General features: G+C 48.2%; 1 protein-coding gene across 7 annotated transcripts in view; it reads left to right on the forward strand.

Moving 5' to 3' along the window:
• Positions 1-12177, forward strand: part of UBR4 (ubiquitin protein ligase E3 component n-recognin 4) — a 127894-nt gene that overhangs the window by 45651 nt on the left and 70066 nt on the right. For all 7 annotated transcript variants that reach the window (XM_033842279.2, XM_033842298.2, XM_033842300.2 and 4 more), the window contains exons 40-52: positions 1043-1225; positions 2094-2252; positions 2597-2749; positions 3211-3438; positions 3737-3894; positions 4830-5001; positions 5248-5449; positions 6293-6456; positions 6899-7115; positions 7972-8188; positions 10122-10185; positions 10856-10990; positions 11986-12160. In XM_033842279.2, the coding sequence (XP_033698170.1) occupies positions 1043-1225; positions 2094-2252; positions 2597-2749; positions 3211-3438; positions 3737-3894; positions 4830-5001; positions 5248-5449; positions 6293-6456; positions 6899-7115; positions 7972-8188; positions 10122-10185; positions 10856-10990; positions 11986-12160 (2227 nt within the window). The remainder of the gene's footprint in view (positions 1-1042; positions 1226-2093; positions 2253-2596; positions 2750-3210; positions 3439-3736; positions 3895-4829; positions 5002-5247; positions 5450-6292; positions 6457-6898; positions 7116-7971; positions 8189-10121; positions 10186-10855; positions 10991-11985; positions 12161-12177) is intronic.

A 12177-nucleotide genomic window follows, 5' to 3' on the forward strand; every position in this document is an offset into this window, starting at 1 on the left:
TTGGCTTAGAGCCATAGATTACCTTTAGGTCATCTTCCTTTAATTCTTCCTATGACTTGGGTTGTAAGTTGTAAGTCATTATCCACTTTACACCTGCTGCTTAGCACTGACTGTAGGACCCCTGGCGTGGTCTGCCTGGAGTCTTCAGCAGCTGTGTAAAGTAGTAGGAAGTAAAGTGTCGGCATTTCCGGAAGGGAAATGTGAAAATGAGTGAGGTACACAAATAGATCTCACAAGGTGACTGCTTTTAAGGGAAACATAATCACTTGGTAATACACACACATATATTCTGGTATTTTATTAAACATCAGTCACAGTTGGGAATTCCCTGGTGGCCCAGTGGTTAGGACTTGGCGCTTCCACTGCTGTGGCCTGGGTTCAATCCCTGGGCAGGGAACTAAGATCCTGCAAGCCATGTGGCGCAGCCAAAAAAAAAAAAGGCGTTTAACATTTTTAAAAAGTGAATACTTTGTATTAATTTAGCTTCATGCAACATTCACTGCATTGTTCTTATTGGACTGACAATAATTTTGATGAATTTACCTAACTGTCTATGGATTAGAGATTGGAATCCATTGCTTTAATTAATTAATTTTTGGCTGCGTTGTGTTGTCGTTGCTGTGCTCGGGCTTTCTCTGGTTGCAGCAAGCGGGGACTACTCTTTGTTGTGGTGCGCGGGCTTCTCATTCTCGTGGCTTCTCTTGTTGCGGAGCTCGGGCTCTAGGCGCACGGGCTTCAGTGGTTGTGGCGTGCGGGCTTCAGTAGCTGTGGCTCGTGGGCTCTAGAGCGCAGGCTCAGTAGTTGTAGCGCATGGGCTTAGTTGCTCCGAGGCATGTGGGATCTTCCTGGACCAGGGATCAAACCTGTGTCCCCTGCATGGCAGGCGGATTCTTAACCACTGCGCCACCAGGGAAGCCCAGTCCCGTTGCTTTTGAATAACTAAATTGTGCAGTGTCTCAGTCACGTGAATAGCATGTGTATGAATCCACTTGATCTTTTTTGCCTTATTACTGCCTTCTCTCTCTGCTTCCCTCTTTGCCAGGTTCCCACATTAGGTTCCCAGGAAGGTGCCTTTGAGAATGTTCGGATGAATTACAGCGGAGACCAGGGCCAGACTATTCGACAGCTAATCAGCGCCCATGTGCTCAGGAGGGTGGCTATGTGTGTGCTCTCCTCCCCTCATGGGCGCCGCCAGCATTTGGCTGTCAGCCATGAGAAAGGCAAGGTGGGTCTTCCAATTCCTTCCCTTTCATTTGAGGTCATGTTTGTCTTAGGTGCTGAGCAAAACAAATAGATGACTATACTCAGATTGGCCCTCAGGGAAAATGTCTATTGGGTTCCAGCAAAGCTTCAGGGACAGAGCTCAACAAACTTCTACTTGAACCCTGAGTTACTTTATTAGACTTAGGACCAGTGTGACTAGAACAGAGAGTCTAAATAATTAATTCCCACTCTATTGTGGGAACCCCTAGGCGAAGGTAACGACTGGTGGTTTCCTAGGACACTGTGGCTCCCAGTCTTTCCCATTTTGGCCACTCTGAGGACACAAGTGGGGAGAGAAGAGTCTTCATAGGAAGGCTCAGTGATCCTTATTTAGTTCTTTCCTGCCCTCCCAGCCCTCTAAGGGCACAAGGAAGTTTATCGTGTTTTATAGAACCAGGAGAGGTTGGAGGAGAGTATCCTAACTCACACTTTTCTATATTCTGACTTCTTCATTATCAGTAAAGTTGTTGTAATCACACCTTAAGTGAAAAACAAACTAGAGATTAAAATAGCTCTAAAATCCTTTCAAAAACATTCTCAGTGAAAATGAGAAGGGACAGTAGTATATGGGAATTGTTTAAATATTTTATGAACTGATTATACGAAGAGAAGTTGGTTTCTTTTGTCATCTCTAGAAGGAGGAGATGAAAGGCATTCCATTCTTTTAACCAGGGGATGTATGACTGGTATTGGTCTTGGAGTTTCCTAAGAGACTTGCCCACCAAAAAAGCCTCCAAATCAGTAGCTCTAGTGAAGGAATGTTTTTTTATTGCTCTGTGTTCTCTGAGAGGATGTGGGTTAAGAATAAATTGGTAATTATTCCTTTGCAGATCACTGTCCTGCAGCTCTCAGCTCTCCTGAAGCAAGCAGATTCCAGCAAAAGGAAGCTGACTCTGACCCGCCTGGCTTCTGCCCCAGTCCCCTTTACTGTGCTGAGCCTCACGGGGAATCCGTGCAAGGAGGACTACCTTGCTGTTTGTGGGCTGAAGGTAACAATCCTGATCCAGGTTTGGTTCTGTTAAGCTATGGACCCCAGGCACCTTCTCTCCCCTGTTTTCAGCACCACTTTCTCTTATTCATTGTTGAGATCAGAACTTAAAAGCCATTGGGAACACAAAAGAAATCTCTGAATTTCTTCCAGATCTTCCAGATTTCTTTTGTATTGGAAATAATCTTTGTGTGTTCTTGACACTTGAACACGTTACTAGACAGTCTGAGTACTGTCTGGAGGCAGGGAATATTAGGGAAGAAAAGGCAGCATTAGAACTCTGAAATTAATTAGGCTACTTTCCAAATCAGTTTTTAACCATTCTGTTCCTTCAACCATGTCCAGGACTGCCACGTGCTGACCTTCAGTAGCTCAGGCTCTGTGTCGGATCATTTGGTTTTGCACCCCCAGTTGGCAACAGGGAACTTCATCATCAAAGCCGTGTGGTTACCTGGTTCACAGACTGAGCTAGCGATCGTCACTGCAGATTTTGTCAAGGTATAGTTACAGCCCTTTGATGATCTCATCCTAGAATGGTTTTGCTTTTAAATCCAGAATGCCTGATCTCCGTTATATGTGCTAGCGTCTCTTAGAAATTAAAAACGAAAAATCCTAACATTTTGTTGCTTTTTGTTATGTTGTTGAGCAGGACCTATCTGTGTGCAGGTAGCAGAAAATTGATTCTGGTTCAACACCCACTGTGTCCAATTCACAGCTGTTAATTACTGTACTTGGTATAGAATTTGTTGATGTGTATCTCTCCTCTGCTCATTCCTAAGAGGCAGTGAAAAGATACTTGATCATCTTGTGCTCATTGTCTAGCACTTACAGGTGCTTGCTGAGTGGAGATTGAGTGCTCATTCCTCACTGATTGCAGCTCTGTGGGTTCACCAGGATAGTTTGGGCATGGGACTGAAATGGATCTCCCTTACTTGATCATTCTTCCTTCCATTCTGCAGATTTATGACCTGTCCGTTGATGCCTTGAGTCCAACCTTCTACTTTCTCCTGCCCAGCTCAAAGATAAGAGATGTTACCTTCCTCTTCAACGAAGAGGGAAAGAACATCATTGTTATAATGTCTTCGGCTGGGTACATCTATACCCAGCTCATGGAAGAGGCCAGCAGTGCCCAGCAGGGACCCTTCTATGTCACTAATGTGCTGGAAATAAACCACGAGGACCTGAAGGTTAGAGCACATGGCACTGTTCCCTTCTATGCCAGGTTTAATCAGCCTAGCAAGGCTTCTGTTGTTCGTTTCTCTTTTTTCTTCTAACTTTTTATCTAATAGCAAAAACTTTAGTCCTTTAGGACTAAACTTGAAGTTCCTGTATTCTCTTGGTATTTTTAAGGTTTCCTGCGGGGATCTCATACTTTAAGAATGAGACCCCATAATCATGGTGTAAAATGAATGAGCAGCCAGAGCAGAAGCTGGTGCCCAGGCAGCATGAGAAGTTAATGCGGATGTTGTGTCTCTGTTGTGACAGGACAGTAACAGCCAGGTGGCAGGTGGCGGTGTGTCTGTCTACTACTCGCACGTGTTGCAGATGCTGTTCTTCAGCTACTGTCAGGGCAGGTCGTTCGCAGCCACCATCAGTAGGACGACGCTGGAGGTGTTGCAGCTCTTCTCCATCAGCATCAAGAGGTGGGGATGAGCACTTAAAGGTGAACTGCCACAGCGCCCATGTTCAGCAGGAGAGCTCCGCCCCTCGCAAGGGCTCGCCCTTCCCTGCTTGGTGTCTTTAAATCAAGCGGTGTCCAGTGTTGGTAGGTTGGGCGGCCTGCATGGTTTGTCTCCCACCGTGGAGACCCCAAGCTGTAACAGGTAGTTTGGGGAGCCACTGTCACTCAAAAGGAAAAGCTAGGGTCAAGATAGCAAATGTGACTTTAATTTGATTACTGAGTTTTGAGAAGAGAATGTAAGTTTCTCCTAGACACTCGTGCTGCTAAGATGCCCTTTAAGTTTCCCTCCTGCGGGGTTGATCAGTAAATAGAACATGGTGTCAGCAGATGGGGCGAGCTTGGAGCTTGGGGAGGTGGAGGCTGCCATCAGACTTCTAGGTGACAGGGGTGTGTGAGGTAGTGAGTGTTTTATTTAAGGAGGAGGCAGCAAAGTTTTAGGGTCTCTTCTCCTCTTTCTTATCTGCCACTGAAAAGCACTTTCTCTCTGGCCTGTATTTTGTGAATTACCCGGTTTGAGATGAAATAAAATGGATACCATTCATACGTAGCTTGATGTGCTTGGAAATTCTTAAAAGGACAATGGGTCATCAGTCTCTGGCAGCTCCGTGGCCCTATGCAGTTGACAGCCTTATGCACATAGGGCCACCTATTCCCTCAGACCGTAGAACCCAGCAGCTGACTGAGATCCTAAACCAGGACTCCTGCTGGGGGCGCACATTGGGGTGTATGAGAGTATTTATGTGGCTTAGAATAAGACTGAGACTTGGGTAATTTGAGTCCTTGGGTGGGTATATTGCTCTGAGAGTCCAGTGGTTCGTGAGGATGGCCTTTAGGTCAAGAAAAGAACTGTTAGATGGTGATTGACACCCTAACTGTGGCCACTTTTGTTGTCTGTAGTTCCAATGGTGGCAGTAAGACGTCTCCTGCCCTTTGCCAGTGGTCTGAGGTGATGAACCACCCTGGCTTGGTGTGTTGTGTCCAGCAAACTACAGGAGTGCCCCTGGTAGTTATGGTGAAACCAGACACTTTCCTCATCCAGGAGATTAAGACTCTTCCTGCCAAAGCAAAGGTCAGTGCCCCGTTCTCCCATCACTTGAATAGACTGTGAACCTGCTCTCTTTTTATATTTGTATGTCATGTCACTTTGCCAGCTCTTTCAGTGGAGGCCTATAGAAGAATTTTCTCCTAGACGCCTTTTCTTTGGCAGCCTCAGCACCCCCTCAGTTGACCACGAATCCAGTTGCTTCTCTGCCTCTTTCTGTAGGTTCTGATCTGTAGGTGCGGGAACTACCACTCCTCTGTCCCCTCCTCCTAGATCCAGGACATGGTCGCCATCAGGCACACAGCCTGCAATGAGCAGCAGCGGACAACGATGATCTTGCTGTGTGAGGATGGCAGCCTGCGCATCTACATGGCCAACGTGGAGAACACCTCCTACTGGCTTCAGCCCTCCCTGCAGCCCAGCAGCGTCATCAGCATAATGAAGCCTGTTCGAAAGCGCAAAACAGCTACCATCAGTAAGGCCCCTCCTCAGAAGACGGGTAGGGGTCGGGGACTTAGAGTAGACCGTTGTAGATAGCCGTGAAGAAACAGGGACTGTCCTGCTTGTGCGGCTCATAAAGGTAGAGACTGTGCTAGCTAGTTTCTCAGAAGCAGAGTCAAGGTTCCGGAGGCCACTCAGCATTCTGTGCACGGCAAGCACCTGTTGGCTATCCACTTCAGGCAGCAGTTCCTAGGTGCCCACGAAAGAATTCTCTCTTGGACCTGGTTTGAGATGGTTTTCTCTGGGTTTAAGAAAAATGGCTTCCCTGAGGTGGTGTGCAGGGTGAAACTGATTGAGGAGTAGATCCTTTGGCTGGTTCATTCTCACCGACTGGTGTAGAAGCCGTCATAGGTGTCTGAGCTGGAAGTCTTTGCTCCTGAGTGATGGAGGAGGACTCTTCAGGGAGTGGAAGCTTGAGTTTAGGAGTGAGTGACTCGGGTTGAGCAAAGATCTTTACAGGGTTCACCCCACTATCTGGAATTTGTTCTAGAGTCTGTGTTTGAGATAATCATGCAGCTCATCTTCCTATAAAGGAATAGTTTCCTTTGTTTATTTTAAATAAACCAGCTCTGAGAGAGCTTGTTGCTATTAAGTGTAGCCAATACTGACATCAGATTTCTTCGCCCCGCTAGGTTGTGTTGTGGTTGGGGGTGATGACTGTTGGACAGCTGACCGCGTGTAGGCATCATACTGATGCAAACCTTATAATCCCGAGTTGGCCTAGAAAGATTAGGGAGTACGTGTGAGCTTAGGAGCACAGAGGTGGTGGGGATCGCACTAATGTTGCTCCGTGGCAATCTGATGCTGTTCCCCACAGCAACTCGCACATCCAGCCAAGTGACCTTCCCCATTGACTTCTTTGAACACAACCAGCAGCTGACAGATGTGGAGTTCGGTGGTAATGACCTCCTGCAGGTCTACAACGCACAACAGATAAAGCACCGGCTGAATTCCACTGGCATGTATGTGGCCAACACCAAGGTGAGGACTGACTGCACCGTGCTGGGTTCATTCGCTGGGTAGAAGGACTCGAGGACACATTTAGAAGGTTTGAGGACACATCTTCTCTTAGAATGCAAGACTCACAGTCATTAACCCTTGATTCTAGTTTCATGGTCCCTAGAATTAATGAATATTCTCACTTCCATGCCAAAGGGCTCCTATTCCCATGTTGTCAGTAGGGTTACTGGGCACAGGGCAGCAGGAGGTGGTTAATGCTGGGGAGAAAGAAGCCTGAAACTGAAGAGTCTACTCCCTGCTTCTGTTTTCCCATCCTTGGAAGAAAAGAAGTCAGTGCTGAGGAGTTAAAGAGGATAAAGGTCTTTTGTAGGATCACACATTGTGTCACTGTCACAGGAAGGATCGAAAGTTTGTCCTTAAGAACTTGCAGTAATTGTATGATATGTGCCTCTTCTCCCTCCAGCCTGGTGGCTTCACCATTGAGATCAGTAACAACAACAGCACTATGGTGATGACAGGCATGCGGATCCAGATTGGGACCCAGGCAATTGAACGGGCCCCATCATATATTGAGATCTTTGGCAGAACCATGCAGCTTAACCTGAGTCGCTCACGCTGGTTTGACTTCCCCTTCACCAGAGAAGAAGCCCTGCAGGCCGATAAGAAGCTGAACCTCTTCAGTGAGTCCCCAGCCCCTGGCATAGACTGTATCCTTCTCGTTATGAATTCTGACTGGGTGGCCACTTCTCTGTGGCTTTCCAGTATTCTAGGAACCCTCTGCTCTACTGATAGCTCTGTGGTCTCTGCCATCATGAAACTTTGAGCTTCGTTTGAGATATAAAGGAAACAAGATTACAGGAAAGGGATATACTCGAGAATGGGAGGGGTAAAGACAGGGTAAAACTCTGCTTCAGGGCTCACTTCTGTAGGGTTGGGTAGCCTTGCAGATGGGGCTGCCTGCGTGTGTAGGCAGCAAGATTAGCATGTGAAATTGCAAGGCTTTCTTAAGGCGCAGATGCAGGCCTCAGGGCACATGCCACTGAGAGATGGTTAGCAATGCCTTTAAACCCTCAGAGTACACATCCCTGAGCCTTTCATAGGGCGGGCAACGTTCCCTACCATTTACTGGCCACCTGTCTGATACTTTTCCTTCCAGAAACAGTTGCTCTTGGTATTCATTCATGATGATGATCTGTGCTTTGAACAAAAGGAGTGTTTAGAGATCCCTGGGGGTGGAGTTGGGAGACACGGTAACCTAATAGCACCAGAGGATCCCTACACTGGTGTTTGGGGACTCTTCTTCTGAGTAGGAGACTTCATGGGCTTTTGGTCCATGGAACTGTTTCTACACGTATTCAGCACCTATACAAGATGAAAGTGCTACTGAAGTCTCAGGAGATAAAGTTCCTCTATGCCTGTGAAATCGATGAGGCTTGGAACTTTGTCCAAACCAGTCTGGTCTTTGCTTTGTAGGTGGTGGTGGTGGTAACCCTTCAGAGAATGTGCTTCCTAAAAGCTTGCTCTTGCTTACTGCAGTTGGGGCCTCGGTGGATCCAGCAGGTGTCACCATGATCGATGCTGTAAAAGTCTATGGCAAGACTAAGGAGCAGTTTGGCTGGCCTGATGAGCCCCCAGAAGAATTCCCTTCTGCCTCCGTCAGCAACATCTGTCCTTCAAACCTGAGCCAGAGCAATGGCACTGGAGACAGTGATTCAGCTGCCCCTACCACCACGAGTGGAACTGTCCTGGAGAGGTACCAGCACTGACAGGGGCTGAATTCAGTTCTCACCAGTTCTCACTCTCCCAGCAGAACCTGTGTCTCGAGAGAGTGAGCCTCTAAGTGTCCCAAGTCTGGCCTGTGATTTTTTCAGGATTTCACTCAGTGTCTCCTTAGTGTGCCGACAAGGCCTGGAGGCGGCTCAGAGCCATCTGACTCCCAGGGCTCTGCCTGGACCCTTCTGTCCCTTCCCTTCTCTTAATAAGCTCAGGTACCCTTTGGAGTAGCCAGAGGCTGCTGACCAGAAGAGGCTTAAGCCAGTATTATAGATTAGGATCTAGTCTTGCTGAAGTTATAGGGAAAAATCTTCCCTTTCATTCCGATTTCATCGTCTTCTCATCTTCCTCTGCAGCAGCTATTTCATGTGGTAATAACACTGCTGGCAAGAGGCTGTCCCAGGCATCTTGTGGCAGAGTTCAGAGCCTCCTGAGGCTCCCCCCAGTGGCCTTCTTAAGCATTGCGCTTGGCTTCTTTGCGCTAGGGAGCTGCTGGTTTGCCGTGGCAGATGCGGGATGTAAGACGTTTAGTTCTTACATTGTAAGTCGTAGGAATAGCCTGGCTTGGAATCACGGCCTCCTGCCAGCAGCCTCCCCACCCAACCCCTTTTCTCTCTCTTTCTTCCGCCCCCCACCCTATTCTTATATTGTTTGCTTAGGATGTATTTCCAGGTTTCTCTGAGCTTCACATTTTTTTCCTTTTTTTTCTTTTGCTTCTCCCCCAAGTTCTGAAACTGAGTCCCTAACCAAGCTGGACCGGTTAGTATGCCCTCTTTCTTTTCTCTGCACGAGCGAGTGTGTGTCAGAGAGCGGTGTAACCGATGGCGTGGCTTTGCGTTGATTCCGCTTCTGTGGAAAAGTCCTCCTGCTTCTTTCTGTTCTGGTCATTGCATGGCTGCAGAGCTGTCCCGTGTCAAAGTGGAGAATGCGGAGGGTTGTGCGTGCGTGCTTGGTGTCGGCCGCTTCAGACTCTTGGCGTCCCCTTCCTTACCCCATCCCTCTCTGCTCCCTCTCTACAGTGGATGAGAAGCGGGGAGGGGGCGCCGGGACAGTGCAAAAGTTCTACTGTCTGAAAAGCCACCAGAGAGCTTGTTCTGTCCACCGTGGTTTTATGTCCCAGGTCTCTCTTTCCTGGCTCTTTACTGCCTTCCTCTGCCCCTTGACCTTTTCTCTCCAGCTGCCTTCTCCACACTTTCCCCTCTCTGTCCAGAGCTTCAGCCCTCAGGATGTTGGTCTTTTCACTGTGCTGCATTAAACCCACAGGAGTGAGCCCTTGGGAGCGTGTCACTTGGTACCCTTCAGTGGTTGGGTTTCCTGTCCTTCCCTTAGAGAAAATTGCCCAGTTTCCTAAAGGTGCTTTATAGTACCCTTTGAACGTTGGCAATTGGCGTGCACCTGAAAATACAGTTTGTTCTCTTCTCCGTACTTGGGGAACTCATACGAAGTGCCTTTGTGCATTTACTTGGAGGTGTAAGTAAAATATAACCCCAGCTCTCCCAGTATAAGAAGATGGTTTTAACCTTTCCCTTTGTGTGTCCCCTCTGCCTACTGATCTATGGGGCACCTGAGCTTCGGGTCCCATTGCATCAAGACTGTTAAGCCCTTCTCAGGGATCCCTGCCACAGGCAGCAGGAGGAAGCACATTTATCCGCTTTGAGGAAGAAAAGCCCTGTCTTTGAGTTACGGATTATGAACATGGCCTCAGGTTGATCTCCGAGCAGGAGCCAGGTTTCTTCTGGCCTGTAATACAAGGAAACGATATGCATGGTGCCTGTGGCAGGTCTTATTGTGCTTTGATTTTGTGTTTGGCATTCATTAGCTGTCCCCAAGGTCCTCACGACTGTAGTCTGCAGGCTAAAGCACCAGGCAGAGAGAAGGGTTGTTGCACTCACACCACTTTTCTGTCTCCCTAGGCTGGTTGTGAGTTCTTTAGAAGCCCTGGAAAGCTGCTTTGCTGTTGGCCCAATCATCGAGAAGGTAAGTTACTTTTTTTTTTTTTTTTTTTTTTTTTTTGCAGTACGCGGGCCTCTCATTGCTGTGGCCTCTCCCGTTGCGGAGCACAGGCTCCGGACGCGCAGGCTCAGCGGCCATGGCTCACGGGCCCAGCCGCTCCGCGGCATGTGGGATCTTCCCGGACCGGGGCACGAACCTGTGTCCCTTGCATCGGCAGGCGGACTCTCAACCACTGCGCCACCAGGGAAGCCCCAAGTTACTTTTTTAAAGCACATGGGAGCTTTCTGAAGAGGCAGGAAGTCAGTGGAGTCATCAGAGGCCTCGAAGCCTTGCAGCTAAAGAACATTCATAGGATAATCTTGATTTGCAAAGATGCTCCAGAGGAGTCTTCAGCTTAAGGCCTTATGTCCTGCTTTTGGGGGACCCATAGTGAGAGTGTTTTGTACAATAGGATGAATAGTCAATGTTCTGATTAAAGAACATTGTTCTGGGAGTCATGACCTTGGACTCTCTTTACCTGTATTGTGGGAGGATTGTAATTTCTGAAATTCTTTGTTTTGCTCCTTGCGGTCCGTGGAGCCTAACCTAGTCCTGGTGGCCGAGAAGGGAGGAAGGCGTGGGGGGCAGCATGTGGGCAGTTTATCCTGCATGGATTTGGTGGGGTTAGTGACAACCCTGCTGTCTTCTGCATCAGGAGAGAAACAAGAATGCAGCTCAGGAGCTGGCCACTCTGCTGCTGTCCCTGCCAGCGCCTGCCAGTGTCCAGCAGCAGTCCAAGAGCCTTCTGGCCAGCCTGCACACCAGCCGCTCAGCCTATCACAGCCACAAGGTAATCAGGGGTGCCTTCTGTCGAAGCGTAAGTTGTGGTACTGACAGGGAATCAAGCAAGTTGGCTTTTTGGATGTAAAGCAAAGGCGTAGCAAAGTAAGGTGGGGAGAGGAGAGCGTTGAGATTAGACCCACACATCCTAAAGTTTCTCCTGAGAAATTAATAACTATCACTCAAAATGAGGACAAGCCAGTAATGGGCCACTGGTTTGCATTCATTTTGTTCTGTTATCTAATTGGATCAGGAAGATTTAAGGAAGGGAGGAGAGGGATGCTTGAGGAGGGGTGGCTGCTCACTGGAAGAGTGGGGCGGGAAGTCACTCAGGAGGTCAGGGCTCCTGGTGTTTCCACTCCTGCAGCTGTGCCACAGCCCTCAGTGAGGTGTACTTGCTTGTGATGAATTTGGTAAGTGGTTGTTGGAGAGACTGAGGGGGAAATCTGGGGAGAGAGGGTCTCACCTATAAAAGTAAGTAGCGACTGAAGGCAGTAAGTTAGGCCAGTTTCTAAAAATGGGAGAGACTGTTGACAGTTCAGATCCGTGAGGAGGAAGCCGCCAGCCCAGATGCCTTGGTGCCTCCGACCCAGAGAGCTGAGAAGTGCGAGCTAACCTGCTGAACCTGTCAAGGAAAGGCGGTTTTGGAAACATAGCTTTGGTATGAACCTGCGAAGAAATGACTTCCATAGGGAGGAGATCCGGGATGTTGTATGTAGCTCTGGAGAATTGGCTGGTATTTCTAGTTTTCCTATCATATTTCGGTACTGATTTCATGGCTTTTGATTTTTTTTTTTTTTAAGCGTCTTTAGTGTTTTATTATATGAAGAAGTTGAACTGTGTTGGGCTGCTTTGAAGGTTTGTTCCAGGTAGTCAGTGGTAACTAACCTGTTCTCTTGAGAGGAGGTAGCCAGCCTGATGGTCTGTCGGTTCCCCTCTCCTCTGTGCTTTAGCGCCCAGGCCTTCCTTGCTTTTGGTTCATCCTCTGTGATTTTTTTGTTGTAGGATCAGGCCTTGCTGAGCAAAGCTGTGCAGTGTCTCAACACATCCAGCAAAGAAGGCAAGGATTTGGACCCTGAGGTCTTCCAGAGGCTGGTGATCACAGCTCGCTCCATTGCCATCATGCGCCCTAATAACCTTGTCCACTTTACGGAGTCAAAGCTGCCCCAGATGGAAACAGGTGAACTTGGCCTGTAT

The sequence above is a fragment of the Tursiops truncatus genome, chromosome 1 (assembly GCF_011762595.2).
Source record: "Tursiops truncatus isolate mTurTru1 chromosome 1, mTurTru1.mat.Y, whole genome shotgun sequence".
In the NCBI taxonomy this organism is placed as follows: domain Eukaryota; kingdom Metazoa; phylum Chordata; class Mammalia; order Artiodactyla; family Delphinidae; genus Tursiops; species Tursiops truncatus.